Source organism: Podarcis filfolensis (genome assembly GCF_964270895.1).
Source record: "Podarcis filfolensis genome assembly, chromosome: 9".
Taxonomy (NCBI): domain Eukaryota; kingdom Metazoa; phylum Chordata; class Lepidosauria; order Squamata; family Lacertidae; genus Podarcis; species Podarcis filfolensis.
In genome coordinates this window covers 60,440,272-60,456,676 of record NC_139610.1, presented here as the reverse complement: position 1 = coordinate 60,456,676, position 16,405 = coordinate 60,440,272, and the positions used below count along the sequence as shown (strand labels likewise).

The 16,405-nt window shown below is 40.4% G+C and overlaps 1 protein-coding gene across 7 annotated transcripts in view; it reads left to right on the top strand.

Annotated features, from left to right (window-relative positions):
- The window catches only part of GRID2 (glutamate ionotropic receptor delta type subunit 2), an 802,847-nt gene that overhangs the window by 161,617 nt on the left and 624,825 nt on the right, over positions 1-16,405 (top strand). For all 7 annotated transcript variants that reach the window (XR_014538421.1, XR_014538422.1, XR_014538423.1 and 4 more), the window contains exon 2: positions 8,644-8,799. Coding sequence is in view for 4 of the 7 variants with exons in the window: in XM_083571111.1 (XP_083427237.1) it covers positions 8,644-8,799 (156 nt within the window). In the remaining 3 variants the exon portion in view is untranslated. The remainder of the gene's footprint in view (positions 1-8,643; positions 8,800-16,405) is intronic.

Here is a 16,405-nt window from a genome sequence, read left to right as displayed (position 1 = left end):
GGAGGAAATGCTTTGCATTTTCTTATGGTTTCCTAATGTTTTTTTTTCTCTCCTGTCCTCCTCCTTCATAATGAAGAGACATGTGTAGCTGCTACTTTGAAAAAGGGGCGGGGCTTTTGATTTATGATCTATAAGGAATTTAACGATGTTTTGCTATGCCCCTCCCCCGGTAACCGAGGGTGAATGGATTTTATTAACAACCACTTTGTGATGGGGTGTTGTTAGAGGAATGCAGTGGGGAAAATAAAGGACCCAGAGCTGGACAGTTGTTGAAGAGAGGCTGAATCTGAGAAAAGATTTTCCTGTGTGTTATATGCTGAGAAAGAATTGCAGAGGGTAATTTAATGGCGGAAGTCTGGAAAATTCACTCTGCAAGTTTTTTATGGCTGCGGTTTGCATGTTATGTTGATAACAGCAGAATGGACTGGAATGTGACCTTGAACTCAGACAAACTATGCAAAGAACTGAACAACAAGAGAAAGAACTGAACTCTTTCAACACTCCAGGTCTGGAGTATAAATGTAGATTCCACACACGTGAAATGGAATGTGTGTGTGTGTGTGTGTGTGTGTGTGTGTGTGTGAAACCAAGGTTGTTGTTTGTAAGGTGAAGGTGTAACGGCAAGTGAAGGATGTCAACTGGAGACTAAATAAGAAATGAAGCAGCTATGGGGGAATATCTTGGACATATGATTGCAATGGGAGTGGGAAATCTGATTTTAAGAAATTGTATTAAATTAAAGTAATTTGGTTCAATTTGTAACAATTTGGAGGACACACACACACACACACACACACACACACACACACGAGTCAGACCATTGGTCTATCTTGCCCAGTATATACGAAAGCTTATACCAAGAACAAACTTAGTTAGTCTCTAAGGTGCTACTCAACAATTTTTTTATATATTTCCACTGCGTCAGACCAACATGGCTACCTACCTGAATCTAGAATCCAGGATTTCAGGCAGGGTTCTCTCCTACCCCAGGAAGATGCTGGGTACTGGACCAGGTAAAGCTTCCTGCAAGTGAAGGTGATGCTCTGCCACTGAGCTATGGACCCTTAAAAATCTTAATTATTGGTCATAAGCAAAAAAAATTCTGAATGTTCATTGGAGAATGTTCACTTAAATGAAAAGGAACCTTTGGATCTGGTCTTTTGTACCCAAAAGTGGTTCCTGTACAGAGTTAAGTGCGAGGAGACTTCCTTTCAAATTCATGGAAGGTATCAGAATCCAGTATCAGACACAGTGTGTCTCTGAATACCAGTTTCCAGGGTTCGTTTGTGAGAGAGTGTTATTGTGCTCATGTCCTGCTTGCTGATCCAAGAGGGCCCATTTTACATACTTAGGTTGAAGGCTCCCTTTTTGTTCTTCTATTTATTAAAGTTCAAATCTAACTCTTATCCTATCCACCCTGCTATTTATAACATTCATTATTGTCAACATTTAAATTTCTCAAAAATAATGGAGTTTTATATATATATACTGGTTGCATTTTCATGACAACATCCCCTATTATTTTCCTATTGGGCTGGAGGTGTGGGTGCACTTTTTTGCTCGAGGTGGTTGCTAACAACTGTCTAATGAAATATGATTATGTATCAGCTTTCCCCTCAGTTATAAAGCATCTATAAGTAGGTTACTAATGACCATTATAAGGGCACTTTTTAGTGTGTTCCACTGCAGGGACATTAATAACACTCAGCAGATTTATTGCCATTGCAGTAACTTTCTTTCCGGGGCATTAATAATCATATGACAATAATACCTACCAAACCACCCATTTTTAACAACGAAGGTCCAATTGGGCTGTAATGGATACAGTGGGAAATTGAGGGGCTAGTAATAATCAACAGGTCACTGGCTGTATAATGAACATGTTGCTATTATAGCTTCCCCAAAACTGTTATTTTGACAGCAAAATAACATTAAGAACCTTTATGTGGAATGGCAGGGTGCAGAAAATCTAACTTTATTCTTATGCTATAGAAAAGAGTGCTGTGTTCTTGAGGTTTATATTTATTGGTATTTTAACTCTATATCAAAGTCAGCAGGGACGGGAAGGGTACATATTAGTGTTGCTCCATGAAGTACTATGCAAGCTAACTGAATAATTCTCAAAGGGGTTGTGTTTAGTGTTGGGCTATAATTTTTTGCTGATTTGGGAAGTGACAAAAAGACTTGAGAAAAATATATTGGGTGATATTCAACACTAGTCCTACTCAGAGGAGGCCTGTTGAATCTAATGAACATGGCCAGAGATGCCAGGTTGCCTCCCAAAATTGAGGGGCCTGGTGTGCAGTGTGTGTGTATGACGTCATGTGTGTGACGTCGCGTCCTCTGGAGGAGACCAAGCATTTTGGCAGAGTCAGGCGCTGAAGCTGCGATGCACACTATGTATGCCAGGCCCTGTCAACGGAAATATCAAGGGGGCTGAAGACACATCAGCCCCTTATTGTTGGTGTGCCTGAACATAGCTAATATTAATCATTGTGGGCGTTATAGCATTGTAGTCCAAATCATGTTGTTGCTTTTTAATCTTTGCATCTGAAATGCATCGAATCTGTATCTGCAAAATTGTGTGTGTGTATGTAGGAGAGAGAGAGGTACGCATGTCTCAAACAGTTTGTGTATAAATAGAAGAAATTGGCATTAATCCAGCCTATGAAGGCTTTGGAGGTTCTGTTTCTTCTGCAAATATGAGCACAACTCTCACTGACAGTAATGTGTATCCTCAATGCAATAAGTGATTTAAGGGGAAAGCCTACTTGTCAGTAATACTACAGAAAAAATGCAAGATTTCTTACTACTTTTTGAAATAATGCAGTCAGTTCAAATAGTGCTGTTCAGTGTCATTGAAGATAGCAGCGTTCTGAAATCCCCTTCTACCTCCCTACATTTTAAGACTGTAATTTTTGTTGTCTTACAAATAATGAGTCTGACAGGCGGCAAGAGCTGATGCTGCAGGTACTGTATGCAAATCCATTCAGGTGAGCTTCTTCCATTACAAGCTGAGTCTTTATTTTCTTTGTCAACATGTCAAGCCCCCTTAATACTGCTGAGGCAGGATAGCAGACTCGATAAAAAAGTGTAATAGAGTAAAACATTCTCTTGTAGTCAAATAATTTATAACAATGGGCTTTAGGAACTGACATGCTTGTGATTGGCTTGCAGTAAGATTGGGGAAAAATGAAATAATAAAAAAGCCATTTTGCTTCATCAGCAGAAGCAGAAGATTTGATATGCTTAGATGATAAGAGCATCCCTTTTTCCTTCTGCCATGTTTTAAATAGAATTGCCTACAGAATTCTGTCATAGAAAAAAAACAAATACATTCAGCTGCATTCAGACACGTTCTTGCTAATCCTCCAGATCTTGAGGACTGGGTATGGGTATTGGATCAATTGTTCTTTATTCTCCTTTTCTTCCCTCTGTCACATGGTTTAATATAACACTTCCTGGATTAATCAAACTGTAGTTTGTTCTCATGTCTGAACAGGCAAGCAATGGTGTGAGCGAACCCTCCAAACCAGTATGTACTAGTAAATTCTTGTAGCAGTAAAAATTGAAGTTCAGTAGCTTGATTGTAATCTCCTCACATAGCCACACCCCCAGTGAAATTGGAAAAATGCAGGCAACTGTTTTGGCCTATTACTTTCAATACTATACAGTCGTACCTTGGAAGTCGAGCAGAATCCATTCCAGAAGTCTGTTTGACTTCCAAAATGTTCGAAAACCAAAGCCAATCGGAAGCCGCAGAAGGCCCCTCGGACGTTTGGCTTCCAAAAGAACGTTTGAAAACCGGAACAGTCACGTCTGGGTTTCGATTGTTTGGGAGCCAAAACGTTTGAGAACTAGGCTGTTTGACTTCCAATGTATGACTGTATTTGTATTGTCATAATGATGATGGCCCTGAAATGCACATACTCAAGGAAGCAGGAACAGAAGGTGAGAGAAGGGAAGCAGAGGCAGATAGACAGGAGTGTGGACACAGAGTAGGACAACATGCGCAAGAGTGGCAGCAGGGGTAGGGTGGGCGAGAGCAGAGTGGTAGGAGTGTGGAGAGCAAGGACTGGGTGAGCTGTGCCACATTTATTTAAATATGTAATTCCCAAAACTGATCTGCATAGGGGGAGCTAAACCATGTAGGAGCCAACCTTGCCAAGGGCCAGGGGTCTCTCATTTTTCAGCTCCACCCTTCCAGGTGAGTAGGGAGGTCTTCCTGCTCCACCACTTCCTGGGGCCCCACAACTGAAGACGCCAGGAGAAAGGCAGGCTTCAATAGCCCATGCATCGGCGCCACCCTCTCCCCACTGTCAATGGTTGCCCATTGCTTGGGCAACCATTGGGAAAATGGTGTAGTGGTAAATGTCATGGGCTATTGCAAGGTGCATTAATGACCATATTGTAAAACTCCACCCCCAGGTCTCAGTCAAGGGCAGGCATGATACAGACTCTTGTCAGCAAACAGAAGAGGAAGAAAGAATACCAATAAAGTTTGAATTAACCGGGTAGAAAGTTAATATATACTCAAGGTCCAAAATGGCGTTTATTCCAATGCTCTAACCTTATTTTAGAAACATTAAACATTCAAGCTTCAGTTTAAATAAAATAGTTTAATTTCACAGATGGGTAAGATGATGCCTTGATGACATTTCTGTGGTCACAGAAACAGTTCGTGAATAACTAGGGAACTCTTGTGTTTGTTTTTCTGTCCTGTAACTGAGCCCGCCACGCAAGCATACCTTGTAGCAATATTGGGTCTCATGTATAGGATAATAATGCAATATCAGCAGTTTGGAAATGCAGTGTAATTGGATTCACACACTGGAACGAACTAACAATGTCACTGGGGACAAGGAGCAATCATATTAAGCAATGTTCATTAGAACATAAAATGACTGTGGTTTTTGTTTAAATTATCGAATACTTGTGATATAGTAGAAGAGCTGGTGCTTAGTTGAGATACTCAAGTCTATATTAATCCATTTTGGATTACTCTTGTTTACATGTGCATACAAGAATATTTTCCCATGATATTTGCTTATACTTTTTTTTTTTTTTGCAGTGCACTCCCTCAGTCTCTGTGATTCTTCCCAACAGAATTAGTTAGTTGTAGCTTATTTATTTACTTAAGAACATTTAAAACCCACTTAACATTAATGAAAAAAACTCCAAGTGGCATACAAAACTCAATAGATAAAAAAACATATACAAATACATTTACAAATACAGGTCCCACCTTCGAGCAAATTCAGATGTCAGAGCATGGACCAGTTGAAATAAATAAAACAGCAAAATAAATTTCAGCAAAATGGAAATGTTTATACATTATAGAATAGAATTTTGTATTTCTGCAAACCATTTATTTACTTATGGAATTATTTATAAAAATGTTTATATACTGTTGTATCATAAAAATATATTACAGCACTTTGCAACAATATAAAAACATAAAACCAAACATGCATGTGGCAGGTGCAGTTTTGACTACACAGAACACATTCCCCACACTTGGGGAATAATTATATATACCGTATTTTTCGCTCTATAAGACGCACCGGACCACAAGACGCACCTAGTTTTTGGAGGAGGAAAACAAGAAAAAAAATATTCTGAATCTCAGAAGCCAGAACAGCAAGAGGGATCGCTGCGCAGTGAAAGCAGCAATCCCTCTTGCTGTTCTGGCTTCTGGGATAGCTGCGCAGCCTGCATTCACTCCATAAGACGCACACACATTTCCCCTTACTTTTTAGGAGGGAAAAAGTGAGTCCTATAGAGCAAAAAATACGGTACTTTTTATTCATAGAGCATGGTGCAGAACCTTTCACACTCCCAGTATTAATTAACAAAGTTTGTAGACCACTTGACTGTAAGAAAACCTATACAGTTTACAAAAATATAAAATTGAACATTAAAATTCTTGTTAAAAACAGTTTAAACAGGTATTTAAAGGGATTCAAAAGATGATTAAAATCAACAGTAGCTAGAAAGATAATACAATTAACTCCTACATGTTCGGATAGGCTTGCCTGAACAAAAGCCCTTTAAGCAGGCACTGAAAAGAATACAGCAAAGATTCCTGCCTGATGTCCTTAGGCAGGAAGTTCCAAAGTGTAGGTGGTCCCACACTGAAAGAACTGTTTCTTACAAAAGCAAAATGAATATTGACACCTATAACAGTGTCAGTTTTGCAGATATAAATGGTTGAGAGGGCATATATGGGGTAAGGTGATCCTGCAAGTAAACTGGTTCCAAGCTGTTAGGGACTACGGTATATACTAATAGTAATAGCAATAGTAATACCTTGAACTTGACCTGTTAGTTGTTAAACTCCAACTCAAATCAGCCCCAGACAGCATGGCCAATGACCAAGGTGTTGGAGCCCAACAACATCTGGAAAGCCACAGGTTGCCCACCCATCAACTTTTCTCTTTTTTGCCATCTGTCAGGTGGGATTTAAGCAGCAATACTCTATTTTTGCCCAGTGGAAACAACCTTTTTATCAGTGTATGTTGGTCTGTGTTGGCGTGATCAGCATCAGTTCTAAGCTCCAAAATACCACTTGGTTCACTGTTCTGGAACTGAGTCCGTTTAGAAGTGTGAGACACCAAAACCATTTTACCAGGGCTAGGATTAAATGGCTCTCACCTCTAAATAGTGCTTACCAATTGTCTCCACTGGAGACCACTTTTCACAACAGCTGCTGCCAGGAGCCCACAATGCCTTCAAGAAGTTAAGTGAAGCAGCTATGTATGTAAATAACGCTCTGGCAAAATGACAGAGGAATTAAGAAGGAAGGGAGAAAAATGTTCGTGTTTCAGCTGAGATTTGCAAGGAAATGACAGGTCATTGAGATGGAGAGGTATGAAACAGCTGCTCCAGATGGCAAGAGATGCAGAGAAGAAAACTCCTGGGTCAAAGTGGACAAAGTTTTTGTGCAGGGAGCCTGCTGGCACTGAATGAATAGAGCTGGCAGGAAAATTGATGGTGGAGGATACGGAAAGGAGACCATGATAAATTAAGGCAATGAGGTTTTGTTCTTTTTCTAAAACACAGGATGTGTCTGAGAACACATTGCTCTAGGATGTCCTCATAACCTGTTTTGACTGGTGTGTGAAGGACTTACGTTATAATGCAATATCTGTTATATTGCGAAGATTAATGCAAGGAAGTAGGAATGAAATAGTCTCTCAGCAATCTGCATTCTGATGTAGGACAGTAGTTTTCACATTTTCCCCACCTTCAGGGCATTGTCCGCTAAGAAAGCCACGGAACCCCTGCTCCTTTAAGAGCAGGGGTAGCTAACCCCTTTTCCAGATTTGGTTGGACATCAACCCCTGTCTTCCTTGTCCATTGACTATGCCGGTAGTTGGAGCCCAACTATCCGTGTTGTGCATCAAAGTTGTGAACTGGGCTACAAATGCCATTAAATATGAGACATTCAAAAGGGTCTGCCTACACTCACATTGTATCTGTACGTTGCAGAAGATTCAGAGAAGCATGTCTTCTGTTCTTGGTCACCTCATTGAGGAAACCCCAATAAACTTCAAAAAAACCCTCCAACTTTCCCTAGATTACAGTAGGGATTTTTTAGTGGTGGCCAGATGCAACAGAATGAATCACTCCCTAATTTTTTGTAAGAAAAATTTTTTTTCCCTTCCAGTAGCACCTTAAAGACCAACTAAGTTAGTTCTTGGTATGAGCTTTCGTGTGCATGCACACTTCTTCAGATACACTGAATTTTTTGTAGTTATGTAGAAGGGTTTTCTATAGGTTAAACTTTCCTTGGTCCTGTTCCTAACAAGGTTTCTGCTTCGGTACATGGGCTATGTTGTTCTCTGTATCTGGCCACACTATGGTTCATCATAAAGTGAAATATACTCTGTTGGTTTCTGTGAAATTTGGTAAGGAGTCTTAGAGTCAACCATTGTGATGACAGATTTAGGATCAAAAACATAATGCTGCAACTTTTAAGATGGATAACACTACTGTACATGGACCTCAGCATTGTACCAGCAGAGCAATGTAGTTCAAGGCTACTATGCCAGCTGCACTCATTGTAATTAAATGTGGTGTAATGGTGGATCGCATGTCCACCACCCCAAAAGCAAGGAGTTCAGGATCATGATAGGCAGTTACAGTACAACTTACATGCAGCATAGCAGGTTGGACATGTAGGATGCTGCTGTAGCTATGCTGTCATTAACCACACTCCCACCTGTTGTTGATCTTGCCAGCTGCTGTATCTTTTATTGCAAATTTATGTTCCCTAATTGTCATTTGCAGGAGCCATCCTAGCTCGCCAATCTGTTATAGTTTGTAAGGTTATTACCTCCGTCTCCTGGCTGCATTCCATTTTGGATTACTTATACCATGCCTACCATAATTTCTGCAAATCATTTTTTGTTGTTGTATGGTCAGACATCCTCCTTATTTTGCCCTAAAGTATATTGAACCCTTGCCAAGCATCGTTAACAAATTTCTTGGCTTGCTCATAAACAGGTGGCTGTGCTGAACTGCAAACTAAATTCATGCCTTTGAATTATCAGCAAAACGTGTCTTCATGCATTGCATCCTGAATCTCTGCACCGTTCATATGTAGTACTGCTCTTAATTATTCACATGCCTTCTTTCTAGGGGCAATATTTGATGAATCTGCAAAAAAGGATGAGGAGGTATTTCGCATGGCAGTTTCTGATCTCAACCAGAATGATGAAATCCTACAGACGGAGAAAATCACAATTTCTGTGAATTTTGTGGATGGCAACAACCCATTCCAGGCAGTTCAAGAAGGTAGGCTTTCTGAGGGTGGAATATTTTACAGCTTGTGTTTTGGTATAGATACATACTTCTGGATTGTGGTCTCCTTAATCATCTGCATTCAAGCCAAACGTATACATTGTTGACTGATGAACGTTTTTTATTTCTAAAATAGCAGAGTATGGGAATTGGCTTTGGTTTTGCGATGGCAAGTTGTGAACTGGCCACTGGTTGGATTCAATGCAGCAGGTCAAACTGATAAGGTGTTTCTTGTTGACTAGCGTCAAAATTATGATGACTGACCTGGAGTAGCAAATCTTGCTTTCATTCGTGTTAATCAATTAGGGAATGTAGAGGAATATGACAGAATTAGTTCTCTTAGTCTATAGAAATTGGCATGGTCTTATTGTGAGAAAAAAGATTCCTTTCCCATGTTCTCTTAACATTTATATTGGTCAAATGCTAGCATATATTGATTACCTAAAATATGAATGTAGGACTTACTAAAATGAATGTTTATTTGTACATGTTTTTATATTTTTGTTAGAAGATGTGAAGTTTTAGCTAGTGCTTGAATTACAGAGGGAGAGGGGGCAAAGAAGGTTTGTCCCCTTATGTCTTATGATGGTTTTGCTAGCCATTGTTTTAGGAGGTGGTGGGTGTGCTAGTGGGATGCAGGATTGGAATGTACTGCAGACACAGGGTCTCATTAATTCAGTATTTCAGTCACTGGTTTATAACGGATAGACTGATAACTATCCTTCACAAGGGGCAATAGCTAAGGGCTGTGATCCATTATGTGGATTATAGTATCTAGCACACAGGTGTTGCTCGAGAGTATTCATTTTTTATAGTTGGTGGAATGTGTTTCCATTAATACATTCAGTATAAGTGTGTGCTGATGTATTTCTGCTTTTGTATGGGTGTGCTCATAGGAAGCTTTGCAGATAACACTAGTGGATCGCTTGGAAAATCAATCTACCTGTTCTCAAGTAATTGTTATTAATGTTGTGCTTTGTAGCAATGATTGCTTTCTTATTTCAGCCAGTGGGTTGTATCCAATGCTAGTTGTGCTTGGAATAGACCCATTGAAGTTAATGCACATTACTAATTTAGGGTAATTAATTTCAATGGGTCTACTCTGAGTAGGTTTTGGTAGGCTATAACCAATATGTTTTATTCACCAACTGATGTTTTGTGAGAAGAGCTCCTTCAAAAACAGCAGTACTGTATGTTTCAAGACTTATTTTCTACAAAATAGGCATATCAGGCAAATGCACTTAAACAGTTCTTCCTAGTAACATTTTTGTTGTTGAGCTTGTATCTTTGTACAGTTATCAGTGGCTGATTATGATTATCATTGCTTTCTTTTGACATCCATTGCTGGTAAGTGTGACAATTTGCCAATTATAGCAAGACTGAAATTGGTACTACATTTGGTTTTCTCAGAATATTGGATTTAGGTTCTTAGGGACCATTATTACATGCTTGAATTATTGTGTTTAAGCATGTATTTCTATGAAAAGGAAGTAGGGGTTAGCTTTGTGACTGGAAGCTGGATAGCTTGTACTTCTTTGGATGTTTCCTAGGATTTAAAATTGGAATTCAATAAGCTGTTAAGGAAAGGAAATGTTTGATGGGGTGAAGTCAGACCTACCAGCATGCATGGGTGGGAAAACTCCAGTTATTATATTAAGATTGCATTTAAGAAAATATTTAGTAATACTGAAGCTATTGGGTTCTCTCACTGAGGGGAGCTGATCCAATCTTCTGCTGAAAGCTTCCTAAATCTTACTACGTTTCTTAAACTGTAATGCCTTTTAATGAGTATTTAGATATCCTTCTTAATCCCCATTGTAGTTGCCTTCTGAATTTCAAAAAGGTGGCACTCTTTCAGATTTGGTTTAGGAGAAGAGAGATTTCAGTAAATATTTCAAACAAGGATTTCATACAGCACAAGACAAACACCTGTTCTTGGGTGTAATCCAGATTAAATGGTGAAATGTGCATTTCCCTGCACACCCAGGAGTGAGATCTCAAGAGACAACAACCAATATTGGTAAACCAATATGAAACTCACCTACTGCACGCATATTCAAGTTGCATAGACAAAAGGATAAAGACCCTCTGGATCTTTACCTGAGCAAGCCTACCCAGGTTAGATGCCCAGTACCCATCCTTAAACTGATGTGAACCTTTCATTGCTAGCTCATCATGGTGAGTTAAAGGGCACCTGTTTGCCCATCCCACCCAGCTGTTCAGTGTTTGGAAGCATGTGCCCCCAGATTCCAAGGGAATTATACCAATGCAATCCTCTTGAACTGGTCAGCAATGTTACCAATGTTGGTTAAATATCTGAGAGTGCCTCAGGGGTGAATGTGGTGTTTTACACCGCTGCTCCAATTACTGCCTAGTGCCACAGGTAAATCTCAAATCACTCAGCTTTACAGGGGCCAAACAAACTCAACGCCAGGGGTAAAGCTCTGGCCATACAAGATTCTGAATGAAGTCACGTAGGTGCAACCATCATTCTGTTTGTGGAGGTGGGGGGACATCTGGAACCTGAATACAATATTTGGACAGCAGGGACTTTTGTCATGAAAGATCACAGCCTGATATTAGGCCACTTCAGATAAAGCCCTCACTCATTAAAAAGTATGTGTTGGGGGGAGGCATACAGGGTAGCCTCACTACTGAGACACATGCTGACACGTGTTTGGGGTGTGACTACTGATGTACAGGCAAGCCTGCAATGAATAATGATTCCCTTTGCATGCATATTCTTTTGCGTTTCACACAGCAACTGAACAGATGGCAAGGGTGGTACTGGCGGGTCAATCCCCTCCACCCAATGTATGAGGGACCTTGGTTTGTATACCTTTTAAAGAGCTTTTGTTGGGGCAAGGAGTTTCATGTTTTCATGACCTTACAGATGCTGAGTTCATACATGAAGCTCAACATATGTGCCTTAAACTAATACCTATGAAGTAGTGGAAATGCAGTGGGACTAAAAGCTTTTAACATACAGTGGGGTGTTTTAACCACATAATATTAGACAAGAAGCCAAAAAATGCTGCAAAAGTGGTGCTGGTAGAACCCACTGCCTGTTGTGGTGTAGTGGTTAAGAGTGGTAGTCTCGTTATCTGGTGAACCGGGTTCGCATCTGCACTCCTCCACATGCAGCTGCTGAGTGACCTTGGGCTAGTCAGACTTCTTTGAAGTCTCTCAGCCTCACTCACCTCACAGAGTGTTTGTTGTGGGGGAGGAAGGGAAAGGAGAATGTTAGCCGCTTTGAGACTCCATAGGGTATTGATAAAGTGGGATATCAAATCCAAACTCCTCCTCCTCCTCCTCCTCCTCCTCCTACTCCTCCTCTTCTTCTCCTCAGTACACATGGTTGCTGGTTGCCATAATAGTTGTTACCAAGCTCAACTTCTGCCAACAGCAGCAACAAAAAAAGGTTAACTGCATATGCTTCCATAAAAAAGTACTACTGAAATTCTGTGCAATTCTAATTAATTCCAGTGGGATCTGCAAATGAGATATTGATGGCTTCTACAACATTTCTTACTTTGATAGCAGAAATAAGAACCTTATACCTAATTATAAACTAGTCCTAAGTCGCTCTGTATGAAATTTTGTAGGTAAGTGTAATTGTATTTCTCAGACTCCTGTCTCTCTATTTTATCAAGTGGTCATCCTTTTCAATCTCCTTGTATAAATTATTATGGTACCCTGAGGCTTCGTCCATATAGATCTCAGGGTAACTGGCGAATACTTCTCATTTGATTTATGAAACTTCACTTACAAAGGTGAGTCATATTTTTTCCTCCCCAAGACTGGGGCAGAGATATCTTGTAAGTAAGACTAGATGTGGCCTCAGGAGACAACTGCATATATTATAGAATGATGAAATATAAGATTCAATTGGATTTAATAATAAAAGAATTCCCTTCAGCATAAAATATTATGGAGAAGTCCTGAAGTTAACATGGGTCTGCAGAAGCTGACCCACATGTTCCAAAAATCCACTGAAAAAATTCTAAAGCTGTTACTTAGGTCTATTAGAAATAGGTGCTGCTGTTGCAGGAAGATAAAATGTGTTTCCATGCACTCTGGCTTCCATCACAGTGTTCCGTTGCACCAGAAGTGATTTAGTCATGCTGGACACATGATGTGGAAAACTGTCTACGGACAAATGCTGGTTCCCTCGGCCTGAAAAGTGAGATGAGCGCTGCAGCCCCATAGTTCCCCTGACTGGACTTAACTGTCCAGGGTCCTTTATCTTTTTACCTATTAGAATGGATTTCTCTGGTTATGATAGACATAACTATACAAATTCTTTCCCAATAGAAGAACCCAACTTGGAAACACATACAGAACCCACAATCAAACCTTAGGCATACATACATAATTTTATTTTATGTCACCTTTCCACAGTTCTACAGTTCAAACCATGCTCAAGGCAGCTTATGACATGAAAAAATGTATAGCTACAACCTAACAAAAGTAGTCATAAACAATAAATAAAGCATTGAAAAACATACAACCCAACAGAACAGTTTCCACGTAAATCACAACAAAATATAAATGAAAGATACAAAAAACCAACATCATCAACAACTCCTCAAACAACCCCCCCAACAACCCCCCTGAGCCCAAGAGTGTGTTCCGCAGTCTCACCTTTTGTATTGTGAATCAGCAAGGAGATGGGAAAAGGCCTGTAAAACAGGCAGCAGGTCTTCTAGGACTGACAGCCAAGGCATGTTTACTTGGAAGTAAGCCACAATTCCCTTAATTACCTAATAAGTCATTTGCATACCCATGGTTTCTGTTTATTCTGCAGAAATTGTCATTTAGGTTTTCCTAGGAGGAAAGAGGGAGACAGACAGAAACTGATAAATAATCAAATTTCACCTTTTCTGGAACATAGGGACCTGCCTCAGGTTGCATCAGACTATTTGTTCATGTCACCCAGTATTGTTTCCTGTAATTGGACACAGATCTCCAGGGTTTTCACATCATCAGTTATCTATGGAATGGAAACAATGTAAAACTTTAAAACAATGTAAAAAGTAATTAATTGTGTACCATTGTGGACTTAAAGCCAACAACAAGGATGTGAATTAATACCAATTAAATTTACTTAACTAATTTCCATTCCTGACCACAGAGGAACAGAAATTTCTGCTTCCTTTTTCCATTTCTATTGGAAGTCGACCACACAAAACTGAAGGCAACCCAACAAATTTTCAGGGACCAGTTCCAGCAAACCAAGGGTATGGAACCAAGAAAAAGCAGCATACTTTCTCTTTCCACCTTTGTGAATGTCAGAGGTGATTTGAAGAAGATCTTAAGCCACCCAAGTGGATGCCAGCCTCTTCACAACAATGTTATTGGTTGTCCCTTTGGTGACAGCGCTCCCCCTTCCCCCCGAATCTGGGCTGTCATATATCATTATCCGTCTTGTTTCTTGCTTCACGGCATCAGTCATGGAGCATCTCTGCAAGGCTTAGTACTGCCTGAGGCATTGCTTACACCTGGATAGCTGTTTGTTCCATTCAGTGGGTTCAGCAAAGAGGCACCCTCTTCGACAGCCTCTGCAAACCTCTGGCTTTCAAATCCTTCAGAGTTTCAGCTCTGTCAGCTTGAAGCTCTGATCTCATAAATTGGACTTGCCAAACTTGCCTTCTTTGAGCCTTTCAAGGATGCGTCCTGACAGTAAATTTCAGTGCGAGAGTTTTCTGTCATTTATATTGTTGACTTTGAAAAAGTCCTTTTATTTCTGTCTTTATGATGTGCTCCTAAAGAGTTTGGCAAACAAGTACCAGCTTTTTTGATAAATGCATTCAAATACTTGCATAAATAGTTTCCTAAATCTTGGAGAGGTCTTGCAAACACATTTGTATAGGTGCCTTGTTCTTCTCCTTCTCACTCCTTAGCAGGCCTGATCCACACCTCTAAAGGGGGATGGTGAGTAATCACAGGTGGCAGCAGGCCCTTGCCACTGCCATTCATTTGCTTGTCCACTTGAATGACTGAGCAAGCGGTGATGGTGACAAGGAACAATCCCTCTCTTTAGAAGAAGGGGGACCTGTGACCCTCCAGATATTCTTAGACTTCAACTCCCATCATCTCTCAGCACTGACCAGACTAGTTGCTGTTGGGAGTTGGAGTCCAACAATATCTGTAGGACCACAGGTTCCTCCATCCCTTCTGTTGATGGTATAACCCCCTCTCAGATTAGAACAAAATGGCAGGTGAGCAAGTTTGGTTGGCTGCTCTCCCCATTCTACACTTGCCTGTTTGCTTAGGCCTGCAAGCAAATGATAACTGTGCCACCTGCCACCTGAATCTCAGTCTCTGTCGATAAGGTTCTTAACCGCCCCCCAAAAAAACCATTTCCACCTCTAAAGTCCTATTAAAGTAACACATAAATAAGACACATAATAGAATTCATAAGTGTATTATCTATTCATTAAGATGGACTACATATCAGATCACAGCTGGCTTAGGGTGAAACTGGAGCTGAGTGACACTGGGCTATGGGCTCATGCCCCTAAGGGGCTATCAAGAACTGCTGACCTGAGTCCTCTGTGAGCTGTGAGCTGTGTCAGGACAGCTTTTTGGTGAAGAACCTTCTGACCTGATTCAGTCCAGGCTGACAGTTGCCTCCTTCTGGTCAAGAAGGAATATAAAAGGGCACTTGGTCTCTGTGAAATTTTGCTTGAGCAACAAGGTCGATCTGAACCCTAGCAAGTCTTGCATTTCTGGTCTTGCTATTCAGTACTGAGTCCTGGCTTGTTCTCCTTCTGGTTTGCCCTCTGATCCTGATAGCTTTTCAATCTGGACTCCTAATTCCTTGGTCGTATTTTACAGCCCAGCCCTGACGATTGTCACACTGACACCATACATTTAATGCACATAAGAGTGCTGGGAATTGCTGCAGTTCCCAGGATTGCTTGGGGGTGTGGATGTGACAGTGACACTGTATTTGGATTCATCTGGAAATCCATGATGTGCTTCTCTTGGAATGCTTTGGATATAGTCAGTTTAATCAAAGTATTTCACAACAAACCAATATGCCAAAACCAATGACCAAGGCCCCTCATACTCATTCTGCAATTTCCTCTGTGTCTCACCTTGCTATAAATAATTGCAAATGTCTTATGCTTGGCAAGTGTGAAGAATAGTGCTGGCCCTATTATAATTTGAGCAGATACTGACTGCATCCTCTGTCAAGTTGGTGTTAAAAAAAACACACACAAAAAAGTTGCCCTGGCTAGGGAAGAATAGAAGGCAGTGAGCCATAGCAAAAATATTTTATTTTGGGCACAGAGTAGCAGAGGTTTGATGGGAAGAGGGATATGTGAAGGTTACAGCCAGGATTTCATTGAAGGAAAGTTTTATGTAAAGAAATTATGGCCTGGTGGATACAGCTCCTCCAGTTGTTTTGGTGCTTGAAGTGATGTGATAAGGTTGTCCTTTCCAGTTTTTCTGATTGCCACAGAATCCAGTTCAAAATCCACACAATTCAAAGGCTTGGATTCCATGCCCCCCCAATGCTTTTTGAAGCACTGTTTATTAACTGGGGCATGTTCAGGTTGATATTAAACCTTTAAGAGCCAGTGTGGTGTAG